The 19,964-nt window shown below is 39.0% G+C and overlaps 1 protein-coding gene across 1 annotated transcript in view; it reads left to right on the forward strand.

Moving 5' to 3' along the window:
• UBR5 (ubiquitin protein ligase E3 component n-recognin 5) overlaps positions 1-19,964 on the forward strand; it is a 99,149-nt gene that overhangs the window by 39,685 nt on the left and 39,500 nt on the right. Inside the window, exons 10-24 of the mRNA XM_058175325.1 lie at positions 2,685-2,801; positions 3,632-3,742; positions 4,205-4,359; positions 5,904-6,021; positions 6,389-6,573; positions 7,839-7,948; positions 8,981-9,093; positions 10,086-10,229; positions 12,841-12,952; positions 13,438-13,592; positions 14,358-14,555; positions 15,246-15,456; positions 16,622-16,748; positions 17,423-17,574; positions 18,390-18,485. Of these exons, the coding sequence (XP_058031308.1) occupies positions 2,685-2,801; positions 3,632-3,742; positions 4,205-4,359; positions 5,904-6,021; positions 6,389-6,573; positions 7,839-7,948; positions 8,981-9,093; positions 10,086-10,229; positions 12,841-12,952; positions 13,438-13,592; positions 14,358-14,555; positions 15,246-15,456; positions 16,622-16,748; positions 17,423-17,574; positions 18,390-18,485 (2,104 nt within the window). The remainder of the gene's footprint in view (positions 1-2,684; positions 2,802-3,631; positions 3,743-4,204; positions 4,360-5,903; positions 6,022-6,388; positions 6,574-7,838; positions 7,949-8,980; positions 9,094-10,085; positions 10,230-12,840; positions 12,953-13,437; positions 13,593-14,357; positions 14,556-15,245; positions 15,457-16,621; positions 16,749-17,422; positions 17,575-18,389; positions 18,486-19,964) is intronic.

Below are 19,964 nucleotides of genomic sequence, written 5' to 3' on the forward strand. Positions count from 1 at the left end.
AACTAGTTGCCAAGCACCCATGATCATGTATGTAAACACCATTTGTAATCTTCTCTGTCACCTGCCCCAGAAAATCTGGGGAAACCAGCAGGGAAGATTGCAAACTACCATGGAGTTGAGATTCCCTCCCGACTGTTTGAGGGTGAAAGGGCTGCTAGCTGGGAGAGAATCTCCACTCTATGTGGAGCTGAGAACCACAGGCAGCCCTTCTGGAGAGAAAGAGCCGCCTGCCGAGGTGGGGAGATCTCCTCCAAAGGGCTGCAGAAATGGAGGTCAGATTTGAAAGATCTGAGCTCCATCTCTGCAGCCCATCAGAGAAGTTTTCTTCTATGCATGGAGAAGAGATGAATTCCTCCAGTAGGGTTAAGAAGCAGAGTTAGACCCTGAATATCACAGCTCCATTCCTGTAGCCTGCCAAAGCATTTACTTTCGACACACTGGGGAGCTGAATTCTGTGGGCAGTTCTTTTGCTCCATCCACTTAATGATCTGGGAGATTCTTTAATGACTGTAACCAGGTGTCTTGCTTTACGCCTGTTTTGTTCAGTAATTGAGGTTTCATATTTCAATTGTGGTTTTAAGTTGAGGACTACCTCTACTGTCTTAAACAGGTTAAATGTAACATGCTACTGGTTTTGGCTAGACTGTGGGTCAGCAACCTTAAACACCCCAAGAGCCACAAAAGTCCTAACCAGAAGCCCCCTGTTCAATTCTGGAGCCAACCAGAAGTCCAGTTCCCCTACCATAGAGTCTCCTCTAGTGCAGTCTCCTTTTTCCTCTGCTGACTGGAAGTCTGGTTCCCCCATCATAGAGTCTCCTCTAGTGCAGTCTCCTTTTTCCTCTGCTGACTGGAAGTCTGGTTCCCCCACCATAGAGTCTCCTACTAGCGCAGTGTCCTTTTTCCTCTACCTGTCCTAACTGAAAGCCCTATGAATTGTGGAGCTGACCGGCGACAGGGAGCCTGTTCTGTCCCCCCTCCCAATTCACGGAGAAACGTGAGTTTCACAGTCCTTTTATTGACACAGACCTGATTCTTCTGTAGGAAGCACAAGACTTGGCAGCGACCGTGCAGAGGCCTGCCAAGTTCTGAAGTCTTTATCTCGGACAGAGATAAAAGCACTCGTGTCCAAGTCCCGTTGCCAAGCTTACAGAAAAGAAAGGCCTTTAATTCCTGAGCGACCGAACTGCAACACACGCTGGGTAGTTTTATGTCCATCACGAAGCCCAATGGCAGTTCCACCCGCTTTTATCCCCTGTGGGGTGTGGCTCCATGACTCAGCACTCTCTGAGCCTGCCATATCTTTTCCTCTGCTGCGCACGCTTATCTTTTCGTCACTGCCTTGGATCAATCCAGGATTGATCGTCAGCAGCTGGGACTTGAGGCATTGCCAGGGAGGAGGAGGGTGCGGGAGAGGGAGGCCTTGCCAGCTCCTCTTCCTGGCCTGCAGCTGGAACTGTGCAGCGGTGCCAGCGAGGAGGGTCCTGGCGAGGGAAGCCTTGCTGGCTTCTCTCCCTTACTCTCCAAGTCACTCTCCTCCATGAGGACATGTTTGGGGGCCGGAGTCACAACAGAGCCACAGCAGAGTGATGAAAAAGCCACATGTGGCTCCAGAGCTGCGGGTTGCTGACCCCTGGGCTAGACCTTTATTTTTGGCATCTGGTATACTATGTCTTCTGGGAAACTTAACTAATTATTTCTCTTAGCAATTTTTCAGTTTTTCTATGTGTCTTTTTTTCTTCGGCAGGATGGAATTGTTTTTCCCTGAGACTGAGCGGAAAGACAAAAATCCTTTGTCTTCGTTTTACCTTTCATCATTTTTATTTACCTAATGTAAGCTAACCTTATCAGGAAGGAGGCAATTTGGTACAATTGTATTAAATAGTAATTAATGATTCTTATAAACTTCTTCAGTCCACTCTGATATGGATGATGCATATGAGTGATCAATTGACTAAATAAAAAGCTGTGCAGAAAAGTCTTTCCTGATTTTACGGACAAAGTATCATTTTTATCAGTCAGCTTCAGTCTTTGCAGATTGACAGTTTTTTATTTAATCAGATACACATTTCTTATTTAGGTATTCCTGTGTGATAACATCAAGGTGTACATCAGTGGTAGTCAACCTGGTTCCTACCGCCCAGTAGTGGGCGTTCCAGCTTTCATGGTGGGTGGTAGGGGTTTTGTCCAATACTGAAGCACTTTCCTTTTTTTTAATTTAATTGGCTTTTTAAAATATTTTCATAGCATTATTTAAAAACATTTTCATCAGGTTTTCATAAAATCCCATGTGACAATTTAAATTTCTGAAAATATACTATTTGTATCGCCCGCGCGTAAGTTTAGTTCACGTTACCTAAGTGAAACTAAATGGCGCTATAGTGAGACTGCAAACAAAAGAGCCTCGTCCCAGAATAGCTCGCGCCTCCCCCCTCCCATACCATCCAGCTGTAACAGACAAACAGAGTGGTAGCCTGCGCCCCCCCTCCCCAATCCACGATGCGCCAGAGGCATGCGCAGATGACGATACACGGCACGTTACTGTGGAACCGGTGGGCAGTTAGAAAATTTTACTTCTAACAGAGATACAAAAGTGGGCGGTAGGTATAAAAAGGTTGACTACCCCAGTGTACATTAAATATATAATTATGACAATGTTGAACATTTAAACTTATCTGATTTTGTAGGATGGAATGAAATTTATTTCTATTGGTGCTCTGTATTCTGAATTGGTGGCAGTGAGCAGTAAAGGGGAGCTCTATCAGTGGAAGTGGAGTGAATCTGAACCATACAGAAATACACAGGTAAATACAATTATGTTTGTTTGATTGATTCATTATTTCTCATCAAGTTAGTATTGACTTGGTAATCAAATAGATCAGGGGTGTCAAACTTGTGGGCCAGATGTGTCACGTGATGCCCCTGCCCCTGCCTAGTTTAGTGAAGGGGGAAAAGTCTCGATACGTCACGTGAAGCAGCCTTGACAATGTGAGTTTTACACCTCTGACATAGATTTTCTCCATGATGATCTGTCTCATCTTGGTTTTTCAGACACTCCAGTGGTGTACCGATTGCCACTGTATTTAATTCCATCCATCTTGCTGTTGGTTAAGCTCTTCTATTCTTTTCCTCCTTTTACCTTTTTCAGCTTTATAGTCTCCAGAAAGTTAGATCTTTGTATAAGGTATCCCTAGTATAATAATTTTAATCTGGTCATTTGTGCCTTGAGTAATTTTTTGAATGATCCATTTGTTTATTTTCTTGGCAAACAATTCTGTTATCAAATATATATTTAATAAAAATTAATGTTCTATGATTACATTAGAGTGTGACCAAAATCTAGCTAGTGCTGTGCAATAAGTGGAATGATTTGGCATCCAGCTTAGTTAGAAGGAGCAGTGATAGCAATGAGTTTTTAACAGGAGCTATGTTGCTTAGCCTTTTCTGACTTGTAATTCTCTGTCTTACTTGAATAGAAGAAAATCACTTTCATGGCAAAAAGTGTGTTGCTGTTTTTGAAGATAAAATTGGGATGGAACAAAATCTGCTTTTTAGTTGACCCTTGGCAGGAAAGTAATGCCAGGAGTTCATTGATGAGTTCATAATATACTATCTCATGATTTTGTTTCCAAAGAATCCATCAATACATCATCCACGTGCAGGATCATTGGGATTGACAAATGAGAAGATAATTCTTCTTTCTGCAAATAGCATTAGAGCAACTGTTGCTACTGAAAACAATAAGGTATGAAACATTTAAGAAAATATTTTCTTTTTCTAGTTTGTATTAGCTTTTTTATCATTCTAGTAGTAATTTTTATAAAATTGTTACTAAATTTCAACTATATTCATTTTATCACTTTATTGCAAGATAAGTTTAAGGGTTTTAATTGCTATACGCAAAGCTGTATAATTGGTACAGAAATAGTTAAGTAAAAGAGAAACTTCTTTAACAAAAAAAGATGAAGGGAAAGCAGCTATAGAAAGTTAATAAAAAACAATAGGGCTTTTTCTGCCTTGAATGTGGCCTCCAAAACTCTTGTTTCTTAAAATTATTTTTTTAAAAATCTTCAATTTTTTGGGTTAAAATTTAATCTTAAACCTGATGGTAAAAGATTGTTTATGTTATGTATAAATTGTTGCCAGTAATTATTGGCTAAAATTAGATTCTGAAATGAAACTATCTGATCACTATTTTTCCTTTCAGGTGGCTACTTGGGTAGATGAAACTTTGAGTTCTGTAGCTTCTAAATTAGAACATACTGCACAGACCTACTCAGAACTTCAAGGAGAACGGATAGTTTCACTGCATTGTTGTGCTCTTTATACCTGTGCTCAGTTGGAGAATAATTTATATTGGTGGTAAGTGTCTATTTCTATTCAAAGTTTTAAATATACATAGATTTTCAAAAAACGAAAATCTCTGCTGATCAGCTTATGTATTTATGTTTGAAGAGGTTTTTATGTTGGAAAAGCAGTAGGTGAAAACATAATAAAAAAGATGCCAACCTTGTTTGGGTTTAATCTGATTTATTACAATTGTAAGGCTACCCAATTCAAAACAACTTACTTCCCCATTTATTTTAATCAAATAGAAGAAAATATCTTTCTTAGATAATTTTATTTGCTGTATTCATATGGACCATACTGCTTGAGAGTCAGGCTATCTTGAGAAAGAGAGAGAAAGGATGCTTTTGTGATTAAGAGATATTAATTTGAATACTGGATTTCTGGCTGAATGTTTAAAGTGGCATATGATACCACAACTATATTTGCTTGACTGAGATTATATTATTCTGCCTTTCAGTCCTTGAATTTAAAAATAAAAAGTTTGTATCTATTAATGAAATAAAACACTGTTGTAACAAACAATAAGAAAAGATCAATGCTGCCTTCAGTTTGGGAACCAAAATCTTTTTCCCTACAGCAAGTTTCTATTTTTATTGGTCAGGAAGATGGAATGTTAAGAGTTATAGTCTCAATTTATCTAAAAGACAGTAGATTTATTGTGTGTTTGAGAGAGAAGTGCTTGATTAATTCCATTAAAGATTACAAAAGGTAATAGATCAAACACCAAACATGCTTTAATAATTATTGAGATTTTAATGCAAAAGTTGGACACATGTATTGAAAAATGTTGAAAAACCAAGACTAGGAACTAGTATGCTCAACAATGGCTAATAGATTTCTGGAAGTAAAGTTGAGCTGTGTGTTGCTAACTTATTTCAGTAGCTCAGAAGATGGCTGTATCCAAAATGTCCAAATAAACAGCATCATAATCAAACATAGTTGCATCTTACATAGCCACAGATTGAACAGTTGTCTGCTGAACTGCAAAATGCTGTCAGGTGCTCACTGAGAATCAGACCATCTGCTGCTGATCACAGAAATTTCACGTCAATCTAAAAAAAACTAGAAAGGATCAGGTTCCAATGAGATAAAACATCAAAAACATTCCTGAAGAATATGAGGTCACAAACAGAATCAAAGACATTAACTTTGAGAAAGCCTGAGAAAGGTAGAAATAGATAAAGAATAATTGCAAAAGAGAAAGGCAGAAAGAAACGAAGGACAGACTGGCTATTAAACCAAGCCATAGAAATAGTTAAGGAAAGAAGACTATGAAAGCCAGAGAGGATCTTGGGAAAACTAAAGACCTTAATGGAAGCTTTCAGTGGTAGGCAAGAATAGATATATACTAATTTGGAGTATAGTCAGATAGAAGAAGATGGGAAAAATAGGGATCTATTTAAGCAACACAATCATGAGTGCACACTGCAGAGTGGTGGATGAAACATGCTGGGAAAACATTCTGTCTTCTTTTTATATATGAAATGTCTAATTTTAATTTCTTACTCTACTTTATTACACCCATTTCATATTAACACTAGTATTTTTCTTCCTAGGGGTGTAGTTCCTTTTAGCCAAAGGAAGAAGATGCTGGAAAAGGCTAGAGCCAAAAATAAAAAGCCCAAGTCTAGTGCCGGTATATCTTCAATGCCAAATATCACTGTTGGTACTCAGGTATGTACAACCTTATTTTTTAAAAATGAACAAATTGAACTACAAACGAGTTGTAAAATGTCACAGTATCTGTAAATGGAATTCTTATGTTGAATCACCTTGTTTTTGGTACTGAAAATATTTCAGATATGCATAGTATATACTGTGCCTGGTAAATATATTCTGCCTTTTCTCCTTAATCAGTGATTGAGTTATAGTTTTAAGCACAATGAGGGTCTTACTGTTAGGGAATGGTGTCCTGGATATTTTGCATTTAAAAATTCATGTGTATTTCAATATCGCATTTTTATATATAAAATAACAGTTTTTCCTTCTGATTTTTAGATGTTTATTTTACTATAATTAGTTTATTATCTCTTTATTTCAGGTGTGTTTGAGGAATAATCCTCTCTATCATGCTGGTGCAGTGGCCTTTTCAATTAGTGCTGGAATTCCTAAAGTTGGTGTTTTAATGGAGTCTGTTTGGAATATGAATGATAGCTGTAGATTTCAGCTTCGGTCACCAGAAAGTTTAAAGAACATGGAGAAAGCTAATAAAACTACAGAAACAAAGTAAGTGCTCTAAAATATTTGAGGAACTTCTTTTAATACACGTGGTCATGGCTGAAAATCTTTGAGAAGCATTGAATTATGGATCTCAGTCTGCTAACATTTTTGACCTAAATGGAATTCTGTCTGATTATAATATATACTGTTAAATTTTTCTCTGAGGGATATAGCAAGTAATCGAAAGAAGCAATTAGGTAGGCAGCTTTGAATAAAGCATAATTTTCAGGTTTTTGAGTTTTCACTTCAATTCCAATTTTCATTATTTATTTATTTATTTATTTTATTTATTCATATTTTTATACCGCCCTATCTCCCTAGGGACTCAGGGCGGTGTACAGCCATCTAAAAACAACATAAATATACAAAGTAAAACATTAGTCTAAAAAACTTATTAAATAGGCCGAATATTTAAAATAGACATATAAATAATAAAACCCCAATTTAAAACTAAATCTAAAATTTAAACAATTAAAATTTAAAAAATCTAGTCCAATCCTGCGCAAATAAATAGATGTGTCTTAAGTTCGCGGCGGAAGGTCCGAAGGTCGGGAAGTTGACGAAGTCCTGGGGGAAGCTCGTTCCAGAGGGTGGGAGCCCCCACAGAAAAGGCCCTTCCCCTGGGCGTCGCCAGTCGGCACTGCCTAGCTGACGGCACCCTGAGGAGTCCCTCCCTGTGGGAGCGCACGGGTCGGTGGGAGGCATTCGGTGGCAGCAGACGGTCCCGTAAGTAACCCGGCCCTATGCCATGGAGCGCTTTAAAGATCATTACCAAAACCTTGAAGCGCACCCGGAAAACCACAGGCAGCCAGTGCAGTCTGCGCAGGAGAGGTGTTACATGGGAGCCACGAGGGGCTCCCTCTATCACCCGCACAGCCGCATTCTGAACTACCTGGAGTCTCCGGGTGCTCCTCAAGGATTAAGGATAATTATTTAATTTGTACATTTTAAACATTGTTTTAAATGTTATACTAACAAGGCTTGCTTACCTAAAGATATCAGAAAAATGAATAGGTATATCCAGAGCTTTTACCAGTCTTTATAATGAATTTGTGAGAAACTTACTTATTTAGGACTTTTGCATGCTGTCCCAAAAGAGAGAGATTTCTTACAATAAATTAACTTGAAAGCAGTTCAGATATAAATTAACAAAATTAGAAACAGTGTAAATGGGATAAGAAACAACGAAATAGCAATTCCAGAATAAAAATACAAATTCTAAGCCTGACTGACTCAAAGTACATGAATTACTTCTTTCTTTGAAATCTTAGGCCTGAAAGTAAGCAGGAACCAGTGAAAACTGAAATGGGCCCACCGCCTTCTCCAGCCTCTACCTGCAGTGATGCGTCTTCAATAGCAAGCAGTGCATCAATGCCATATAGTAAGTTACATGGAAGGAAATAGTTCATAATTGCATTGTCATTAATTTCCAAGTTGTAGTAATTTAATCTATAATTAATGTCTAAATATTTAAAATCTTAATAAAGTTATTTGGAAAATGCCAAATTTTTGATCCATTTATATATTTTTTATTCCTTTTAATCACTGATGATTTCATATTTTCTTCATTATGATGACTATATTTGAATATAGTATCAAGATGCAGTTGTTCTGAATTCTGCCTGTTGCTTGTAGGTAGCACATGGCCCAATTGCTTCCGTTGCATTCTCCAGCCAGTGGGGGTCACTAATTCATCCCAGCAGTGTGAATTCCACATCAGACATATAAAACACATTATTAGGATATTGTCAGATCGATGTAACTCTGCAGGAAATTTTTGTTCTTCAGCTGTTTCTGCCACTGGTGGGAAATTTTAAATAGCGGCAGTTGAGTAACACATATACAAATGCCCTAGTTACTTGTTCTTGCAATATTAATTGCTTTGCAGATCTGTGGTGGGTTAAATATAGAGAAGACCTATTTATCTGCAATAAATGTTGCTGTCACACTGTTCAACTTAGAAGACATCGTGGAGGGGGAAATACTTCACACATTGCAGAATGTTGTGAGGGCTTTTACACATGTATAAAGTACTTTTTTCATCTGTGGTTTCTTTATCTGTGGTTGTTAACCTGAAGTGGAACTCCTGTAAATATTAAGATTCAGATTTATGCAGCTTGTAAACAACAAGCTAGAATTCTCAGCAGTTCTGCTTTATCATTATGTCCGAATGCAGCCAACCTTTTAAGAATAGATTCAGGGATCAATAAAATATTTAATAGATGAAAGTATTTTAATGAGAAAGTTTATTTTTATTTATACATCATATTTCTTAATCGCCCATCTCACTTGGTTATAATATTACATTGTATATAAATAATATAAGTTGCATTGCAGCCATATACAGATTTTCTATGATCAAATTCATTTTAATCTCTCTCCCCCCCCCCCCAATTCTCTGTGCTTATCTAAGAACGGCGAAGATCTACCCCAGCTCCGAAAGAAGAAGAGAAAGTGAATGAGGAACAGTGGTCTCTTAGAGAAGTTGTATTTGTGGAAGATGTTAAAAATGTTCCTGTTGGGAAGGTTCGTATAAAACAAATTCCATTTTTGTTTACTTTTGGGTATTGGTTTTCTGCTTTTTTTAATTACATCAAAACTTGTCACAGTAAATACTTTACTCTGAAACAGAGATATATATACAAATATTTTTGAACTAGATGCTGCCTATTTTGTATGGCTTTAATCAAAACAAGATACATTACAAGCTGCTTCTGTTACAGGATATTATCTCAAATAGATGAATATTTTCCCTCTCTAGTTACTCCGCTAAACTAGAGCTGTTGGTTAGTGTTAAATAGATATTCTCATATGCAGACTGAGATTATAAGTGATTTAGCTTTCACAAACCATTTAATTAGAATATATCACTTCAAAATAGCTGATGTATTTTGAGCATATAATTTTTGAACATGACAGTTTTAGTTAGGTAACTGCAGTTTTAATGTGTTGGGAGCGGGGAATACTTTTTGGTTTTGCACTTCTTTAAAGGCAGCATAAAAATAAAATACATTTAAACTATAGCTTCTAGGCAATTGTCAACTTTCAAGGCTCTTTAGTATTCTGTAAATGATATATTGGATAACATGCTATGTTACAAATTAAGAAAGATTCTTTGTGTAAAGTAAGATACTAGATTTTTTTATTCTGTTCTGATAAAATATTAAAATGGTGGCCCAGAGCAATCCTGGGAGCATAGAAGCTTTTAGTGAGGCTGGAAGATTTGTTTAAATTGAACATAGGCTTCTTCCGCAAAAATAGATTATGATACCACTGTGCTGTGTTGCTATCTTGAGTGCATGTTCTTTAGCAAAACAAAATTATCTATTATAATACTGTGGTATGCATATAGTGGAAGAACTGTATCTGGGACCATCCACTTTAAAAATAAGGTAGGCAGCATCTCTGACGCTAAAGGTATTTCTTAAAACTTCAATATCTTTAGTATATTTTAAAACTTTAAGTTTTCAACTTCATTATGTCTTTCATTTTATTCTATTTACGTACTTTTGTTCTAGGTATTAAAAGTGGATGGTGCTTATGTTGCTGTAAAATTTCCAGGAACATCTACTACTGCAAATTGTGCAAGCAGCACTGGTTTAGATCCTGATCCCTCATCGCTTCTTCAAGATTGCCGATTGCTCCGAATAGATGAACTACAAGTATGTGTAGTAATGGGAAAACATAACAGTTTAAATGATTAGCAGAAGGGGTAAAATGCACTTACCTTCACTAGTGGATCGTAAATGTGAGCATGTGTTCCTCTTCTGTGCATGCTGACGTCCGGGCAGATGGGCAGAGCATCCCGCTGCTGACCCTACTGGATTGCGTGAGCCGGCTAGATCCGGCTAGATTTCACTGCTGGTTCGCAGTTTGTTCTAAGGGCTACAAGTTACCATTTGCTAATCATCTTTAAAAAGATGTTGACTATAGAAGATGCAGCAATGAGCAGATAATAGAAGGAACTGGAGAACTGATAATGTGAAACCTTATATTTCATGAACCTTGATTATTTTTTTTAAAAAATCAGCAGGTATGATGTAAGATGCAGTGGTTAGAATGCAGTACTGCAGGGTACTGCTGCTGGCTGCTGGCTGCTTGCAATTTGGCAGATTGAATCTCACCAGGCTCAAGGTTGATTCAGCCTTCCATTCTTCTGAGGTTGGAAAAATGAGGACCCAGATTGTTGGGGTCAATATGCTGACTCTGTAAACAGCTTAGAGAGGGCTGTAAAGCACTGTGAAGTGGTATATAAATCTAAGTGCTATTGCTAAACGAGATTTTAGAATTACTCAAATTCTATCTTTTAAACAAAAACCCGGGACCATTTATAAAATTGCAGTAAATTCAGAATAAGCAAAAAAGTATAACTTGCTTTTAGTTAATATATATAGGCTACAATGATGGATAATTTGTTAGATTACATTAAAAAGAATATATCTAATGATGAATGATAAATTAATATTTTTAGCCAGAACAACTTCAAACTATTCCAATTATGTTGAGTAAATGTCAGGGAATGAAGGGAAGGAATTGATTTCTAGCATCATAATGCCCTATTTGTCACCATGCAAGAAAAAATAGCTTGGCTGAGACTCCAGAAGAATTTTATTACATTCTTAATGAGAAAAATTATTAGATATTTTCTCTAATATTAGAAATATCTCTCCTCAAGAAGCCTTCCCTGGACCCAGCTGTTTTAGGTAATTATCGTCCGGTCTCCAACCTTTGCTTCGCGGCGAAGGTTGTAGAGAGTGTGGTGGCATGTCAGCTACCCCAGTACCTGGAGGAAACCGTCTATCTAGACCCGTTCCAGTCTGGTTTTCGGCCCAGTTACAGCACTGAGATGGCTTTGGTCGCGTTGGTGGATGATCTCTGGAGGGCCAGGGATAGGGGTTATTCCTCTGCCTTGGTCCTATTAGACCTCTCAGCGGCTTTTGATACCATCGACCATGGTATCCTGCTGCACCGGTTGGAGGGATTGGGAGTGGGAGGCACCGTTCATCGGTGGTTCTCCTCCTATCTCGCCGATCGGTCGCAGACGGTGTTGACGGGGGGGGGCAGAGGTCGGCCCCGAGACGCCTTACTTGTGGGGTGCGTCAGGGGTCGATTCTCTCGCCCCTTTTGTTCAACATCTATATGAAGCCGCTGGGTGAGATCATCAGTGGTTTCGGTGTGAGGTACCAGCTGTACGCTGACGACACTCAGCTGTACTTTTCCACACCGGACCACCCCAACGAAGCCATCGAGGTGTTGTCCCGGTGTCTGGAAGCCGTACGGGTCTGGATGGGGAGAAACAGGCTCAAGCTCAATCCCTCCAAGACAGAGTGGCTGTGGATGCCGGCATCCCGGTACAGTCAGCTGCAGCCGCGGCTGACTGTTGGGGGCGAGTCATTGGCCCCAATGGAGAGGGTGCACAACTTGGGCGTCCTCCTGGATGGACGGCTGTCTTTCGAAGACCATTTGACGGCCGTCTCCAGGAGAGCTTTTCACCAGGTTCGCCTGGTTCGCCAGTTGCGCCCCTTTCTAGACTGGGATGCACGGTCACTCATGCTCTCGTGTCATCTTGTCTGGATTACTGCAATGCTCTCTACATGGGGCTCCCCTTGAGGAGCACCCGGAGGCTCCAGGTAGTTCAGAATGCGGCTGCGCGGGTGATAGAGGGAGCCCCTCGTAGCTCCCACGTAACACCTCTCCTACGCAGACTGCACTGGCTGCCTGTGGCCTTCCGGGTGCGCTTCAAGGTTTTGGTAATGATCTTCAAAGCGCTCCATGGCATAGGGCCGGGCTACTTACGGGACCGTCTGCTGCCACCGAATGCCTCTCACCGACCCGTGCTCTCTCACAGAGAGGGACTCCTCAGGGTGCCGTCGGCCAGGCAGTGCCGACTGGCGACACCCAGGGGAAGGGCCTTTTCTGTGGCGGCCCCCACCCTCTGGAACGAGCTTCCCCCAGGTCTTCGCCAACTTTCTGACCTTCGAACCTTCCGCCGCGCGCTTAAGACACATCTATTTATCTGCGCAGGACTGGACTAGAAATTTAAATTTTTAAATGTTTAAATTTTAAATCTGGTTTTAAATGGGTTTTATTATTTATATCTCTATTTTAAATATTCGGCCTATGTAATAAGTTTTTTAAATTATTGTTTTACCCTGTATATATATATGTTTTTTTATATGGCTGTAAACCGCCCTGAGTCCCTAGGGAGATAGGGCGGTATAAAAGTGTGAACAATAAATAAATAAACTGAATTAGAGTATTTATTTGTTACAGGTGGTAAAAACTGGTGGGACGCCAAAAGTTCCAGATTGTTTTCAGAGAACTCCTAAAAAACTATGTATTCCAGAAAAAACAGAAATTCTGGCAGTTAATGTAGATTCGAAAGGTGGGTGTAAACTTTCTTCTTCCTCATTTTCTTGGCTTATCTGTACAGTAGTTTAATAATAGACATCCTGTGACCCTTTGCATCATCCTTTCAGAGACATTTCCTTATCCTCAATGCCATAAAAAAAAAAGAATTTCTAATAAAGTTATGATGCATTCAGAGATGTATATTGCCTTGCAAAAAGCCCATGCTGAACTGTAATAGCACAGTCATACATCAACAGAGGAAATGCTTTATGATATTTTATATTATGCCAGAAACTGTTTTATAATCATTTTTATAAAACGTTTTATGAATTTTGCCAAGTTTCAGTTCCATAGGAGTTACATAGTTCTGGATTTTGAATTCATTCTGTAAATTAGGTCATTTGAGGTACTGTGGTTCAAAAATTGTTGCCTATGATGTGTCACCCAGTTAAAGGTTACAGGAACAAGACTTTTAGTAGTATATAGATACGTTAAACTACCTTTTTTTTCATTTTTTAGGAGTCCATGCTGTCCTCAAGACTGGAAATTGGGTTAGATATTGCATTTTTGATCTAGCAACTGGAAAAGCAGAACAGGAAAACAATTTTCCCACTAGTAGCCTTGCTTTCCTTGGGCAGAATGAGAGAAGTGTTGCTATTTTCACTGCTGGACAGGTTTGTTTTTATTCTAAATATTTAGAAAATGGCTTTATTGCAAACTTGAATTATTTTGAACTACGTCTTTATAGGAAAGCTGTCAATATTTTCTATCCATATATAGGGTGCATAATTTTTCTCTATATTTGGAATGCAATGAATGGGGAAAAAAAGAAGATTACAAATATTTAATACTATTGAGAGGGTTTGTCTAAGCCTGTGGCACAGTTTAGTGGTTGAGGGGAAGAAAATGTTGGGAAAGTTTCCTCCTTTTCTATGACATTTGGAACAATTTTATTGGTGAATATACAATCCCTATACAAAATAGGAATGATCAATTCCCATCATCCCTAAAATTTGTGATATTGTGAATTCTATGTTACTAGATGAAATAGTAAAATGTGTGCATATAAACTTTTTTACAAGTAGGATTATTCACTTACTTAAGTTGGAACGACATATTTCAAACTCAAAGTATTGCAAGCTCAAAACATTTTTCATTTGAAACATTTTGTATATTTATAACAATTGCCTTTAGTTTGTAAATTGTTTTGAAGACAAAGAGGTTGTGTCTAAGATGCGTTGAGCTGGGTTTACTTCAGGAGATGATGCACTGCTGGAGGCCACATTTGTCCTGTTGTTAAAGTAGGCAAGAAGGCAAAAATGTTCAAGAAGAATAGCTGGTAGATAAGTAATGTAAATTTATTTGTAAAGTATTAACTTGAAACAGTGAGGAAAAATAACTAGAATTTTGTATTTCATGATGTTTTGCTTCTTACATAGGAATCACCAATTATTCTTAGAGATGGAAATGGCACTATATATCCAATGGCAAAAGATTGTATGGGTGGAATAAGAGATCCTGATTGGCTTGATCTCCCTCCTATTAGCAGTCTGGGAATGGGAGTACATTCCTTAACAAATATCCCTGCTAATTCAACCATTAAAAAGAAAGCTGCTATCATCATAATGGCTGTTGAGGTAATTAAATATATTGAACGTGCTATATCCTAAATAAATAAATCAAGCAAAGTTAGACGCACATTGTATCTTTTATTTACTCTCTTGGTTTGCATTCAGTCTTTCGTAGATATTCCTAAATAGTGATTTTAATCTGAGAGTTCTAGGCTTTATATAGATTTCTGCTGTACTACAAATACTTTGATTAAACCAAAGATCTTTTTCAAAGTTATATAGTTGATTTCTGAAGAGTTGTGCAATTTAAGTGACCATTACCGTATCAAGTTAAAGCTAGAATCTTTAAAAATATAGTCTGGTAATTGCAGATTGTTCTGCTTTGGTGTTAAAATATACTGAAAATGAAAACCGACATTTTAGCTCTTTTCGTGTCACCAAGCATTTGGCTACAGTCAAGAGATTTTAAATGTACATTATATTGCTTACCATTTCAGGCAGGTAGATTTCAAAGGCCCAACATTTACTAGCTTTCACATTACTTTATAGATCATGCACTTTTGACTGAAATCATTAATGGTAAACTTAATTAATGTATAAAATGAAACATTAATCTTTGAATATCACATTTTTATTGATTGTATTTTTGGCTCACCCCTTTTCACGGAATTCAGAGCAGCAAAATAGTTTTAAAAAACAAACTGTATACAGTAGCATATACTGGATAATGGTGCCTATTTTATTTTCTGGGTGCAGAAGCAAACTTTAATGCAACATATTCTGCGATGTGACTATGAGTCCTGCAGACAGTATCTTATGAATCTCGAACAAGCGGTTGTCATGGATCAGAATCCACAAATGCTGCAGACATTCCTTGGCCATCGATGTGACGGAAATAGAAATATTCTGCATGCTTGTGTGTCTGTGTGCTTTCCAACTAGTAATAAAGAAACTAAAGAGGAAGAAGGTAAGCTTAACAATCTGACGCAAATTCTTCTGCACATTGTTTGAAAGAAGGATCCACCGTTATTCAGAAATCAATTTTGAAATGACTTTGTACATATATAGACAAATATGTACATGTCACTTTGAGAGACTTTGAGATTCAAATGTTATACCCATGGCCAACATAGCTACCTGGGGAGGTAAAAGTGAACACAGTGACATTAAGCACTTTAAAGCCAAAAATATGTTTCAGAGCAGCATGGACATGCATGCCACAATTGTTGGTATCTATTTAAGCTGCATTTTTCCCCCTGGACCAACAGAGTCCTTTCGAGAAGGCATGGGAATGCTACCAGCTTAACACAAGCATGTAATTTCCTGGAAATACGTAGGATAAATCTTTATACCCATTTGAACTGGGTGGATCTCCAGATTTTCCTGGCGCTTGACAGCTGTAGAATAAAGGGGTTAGAAAGCTAATTTTGGTCCCCATTCTCTAAACCATTCATAGGCAACTTACGAGTTGCTTGTGACCTCTAACTGCATCACCAAAATTTAGTAGCGAAACTTCTGATTTCAAATGATGGGGTGGATTGTTTTTTGTTTTTTTTAAAAAATGGCTGCCTTACGTTGCTGGGAAATTATTTGCACTTTCATTCCTTAAATTTTCATGCAAAAACAGAATCAAATATATTTGTTTCCATACGTTCTGGTAACATTACTTGGAGGCATAATAATAATGATGATGATGATGATGATGATGATGATGTCAGCTGCTTGCTGCAAACATTGCCCAGTGCTGCTTTAAATGCCTTGTAAGCTACTTTTGAACCTGTGAACATTGTATCCTCTGAATGCATTATTACATTGCTAAGAGATTGACATCCACATTTACTGAATCTTATAGTAAAGAGCTTAAGTTGCCTTGCTGACCATTAGTTGACCATAAGTTATTTAACATGCAAATACCTTCTGTGATTTAAATTACCCATACCTTCTGATCCCTTGAAACTTCATTAAGTAAACTTTTATTCTTCTCATTATTTTGCATTTGAGTAAATATTTGATATTAATATGCTATTGATTTCAAATTAGGACCCTTACGTATAAATGACAAATGCATGTGAAAGAGAAATGTTTTAGCCATGATAGCAACCGTTTTGTCAAGGTTCTTATTTATGCTTCAGAAGCAGAGCGCTCAGAAAGGAATACGTTTGCTGAAAGATTATCTGCCGTTGAAGCTATTGCAAATGCTATTTCAGTGGTGTCAAGTAACGGACCAGGAAATCGTGCAGGTTCCTCCAGCAGTAGAAGGTAGGTTAGTGGTGATGATGATGATGTTATCCATTCAGTTGAGTCTGACTTTTGGTGGGCCTGGTTACTCCGTATCTTCCACTGCTTCTTTGATTTTTCCTATGTTCTGGCTGGTATCAGCTTTGATGCCGTCTAGCCACCATGTTTTTTGATGGCCCAGTTTTCTTTTACTGCTGATTCTGCCAAACATAATTGCTTTCTCCACTGAATAAGCTTCTTGGATGGGAAGTGAAATGTTTTCAAACAAGAAAGAAAGTCCAGTTGCCTTTTAGAAAAAACACATTTGGGACTTTTGAATTGTGATGCTAGAGAAAATTGTTGTTTTTAATAATTAATACTATTATCGAGTAATGTAATGTGGATCACAAGAAAACCACATCATTTCAGATTACGTGAAATCAAGTTTGAATGCTTAGCGGAAGCCATAATGAAAATAACACATATATTTTGGACATGTAATATGAAGGTAGGATTCACTGGAGAGAGCTGACACTTAGAAATATCAAAAGTAGTTGGAAGGAGAAACTAATGAAAGGCAAGATGGCTGGATACTTTTACTTGATGATAGAATTATAAACTTACAAGACTTTACCAGCTTAGCAGGCAATTTTGGTAAACTTATATATATTTTTCTAAAAATGTATCATTATTTATGGCTTCCTTTTTATTATTAGTTTGCGACTGAGAGAAATGATGAGACGATCTTTGAGAGCAGCGGGTTTGGGCAGACATGAAGCTGGAGCTTCATCAAGTGATCATCAGGATCCTGTTTCTCCTCCCATAGCCCCTCCAAGCTGGGTTCCTGATCCTCCAGCGATGGATCCCGGTAAGATCCTGAGATGTTCCTCTGCATAATTGCAGATTCCAAACAAATATTAACGGTATGCCAGAGGAACCCTGTAGCAAGAGTCATGTAAATGAAAGACATATATACTTAGCATTAAATACCTATAATAGGTATGTAAAATAACCTATTTGACTGCATGCAGTATTTAATGAACTGAAATCACCACATGCATGTTTGTACCGCATGCCTCCCACCGACCCGTACGGTCTCACAGAGAGGGACTTCTCAGGGTACCGTCCGCCAAGCAATGTCGGCTGGCGGCCCCCAGGGGAAGGTCCTTCTCTGTGGGGGCTCCCACACTCTGGAACGAGCTTCCCCCGGGTTTACGCCAAATACCTGACCTTCGGACCTTCCGTCGCGAATAAGACACATCTTTTCATTCGCGTGAGGCTGGCTTAAATTTTATTGATTTTAAATTTTCTATTAATAATTTTAAATGGGGTTTTAGTTTATTATATATTTTAAACTTTTTAGGCCAATTATAAAATAAGTTTTTTAATCTGCATTTTAAATTGTACATTGTATTTCCTGTTTTTTACTTTTGCCTGTACACCGCCCTGAGTCCTTCGGGAGAAGGGCGGTATAAAAATCAAATAAATAATAATAATAATAAATAATGTAGCAATTGTTGCTCATTTTAGGCTTGCTATTTGCTAGTTACTTTTAGACTTATTGAAGAACCTTTGGCTAGAAGAAAACTTAAGTAGTGGTATTTTTTTAGTTAATATGGGAGGGGGTCATGTTGGGATGTGTTTTATTTATTGATGTACATCTTACTATTCTGTTTGCTAAAGATGGTGACATTGATTTTATCCTGGCTCCTGCTGTGGGATCTCTTACCACAGCAACAACTGGCACTGGCCAAGGACCAAGCACTTCTACCATACCAGGTGAGAGAACATTATTTGATATGCTTAAATATATATCTTTGCAAACAGATTACACATACACTCTACCAATATACTAGCTACTACTGTTTGCAAGTATTTCTGTAACTCTTACAAGTACATTCCATAATAATTTGCATGCATTAAAATATTTCAGTTAAAATGTTGCTTCAGAATATAAAATGTCAGTGCTTCTTATTATTTCCGCTAATATTGATAATTTTGTCATATCACATTTCAAATATAGTTGCAATATTTATTTATTTATTATTTATTTATTATTTAAATTTTTATACCGCCCTTCTCCCGAAGGACTCAGGGCGGTTCACAGCCAATTAAAATACACAATGATACAATAAATACAATTAAAATACAGTTAAAAAACTTATTGAATTGGCCAAGATTAAAATTTAGAATAAAAACCCATTAAAAAACCCATAAATTTAAAACTAACCCAGTCCAGCGCAGATGAATAAGTGAGTTTTAAGCTCGCGACGAAAGGTTCGGAGGTCCGGAAGTTGACGGAGTCCTGGGGAGTTCGTTCCAGAGGCGGGAGCCCCACGGAGAAGGCCCTTCCCCTGGGCGCCGCCAGACGACACTGTCGCGCCGACGGCACCCTGAGGAGTCCCTCTCTGTGAGAGCGCACGGGTCGGTGAGAGGTATCCGGTAGCAGCAGGCGGTCCCGTAAATAGCCCGGCCCTATGCCATGGAGCGCTTTGAAGACGTTCACCAACACCTTGAAGCGCACCCGGAAGGCCACAGGTAGCCAGTGCAGCCTGCGCAGGATAGGTGTCACACGGGAGCCACGAGGGCTCCTCTATCACCAGCGCAGCTGCATTCTGGACTAACTGAAGCCTCGGATGCCCCTCAAGGGGAGCCCCATGTAGAGAGCATTGCAGTAATCCAGACGAGACGTCACAAGGGCGTGGTGACTGTGCACAAAGCATCCCGGTCTAGAAAGGCGCAACTGGCGCACCAGGCGAACCTGGTGGAAAGCTCTCCTGGAGACGGCCGTCAGGTGGTCCTCAAAGACAGCCGACATCCAGGAGAACGCCCAGTTGCGCACCCTCTCCATCGGGGCCAATGACTCGCTCCCAACAGTCAGCCGTGGACTCAGCTGACTGTACCGGGATGCCGGCATCCACAGCCACTCCGTCTTGGAGGATTGAGCTTGAGCCTGTTTCTCCCCATCCAGACCCGTCGGCTTCCAAGCACCGGGACAGCACTTGATAGCTTCATTGGGGTGGCCGGTGTGGAAAAGTACAGCTGGGTGTCATCAGCGTACAGCTGGTACCTCACACGAAGCCACTGATGATCTCACCCAGCGGCTTCATATAGATGTTGAACAGAAGGCGAGAGAATCGGCCCTGCGGCACCCACAAGTGAGGCGCGCGGTGACCTCTGCCCGCCAACACCGTCTGCGACCGGTCGGAGAGATAGGAGGAGAACCACCGATAAACGGTGCCTCCCACTCCCAATCCC

The sequence above is a fragment of the Ahaetulla prasina genome, chromosome 3 (genome assembly GCF_028640845.1).
Source record: "Ahaetulla prasina isolate Xishuangbanna chromosome 3, ASM2864084v1, whole genome shotgun sequence".
Lineage (NCBI taxonomy): Eukaryota > Metazoa > Chordata > Lepidosauria > Squamata > Colubridae > Ahaetulla > Ahaetulla prasina.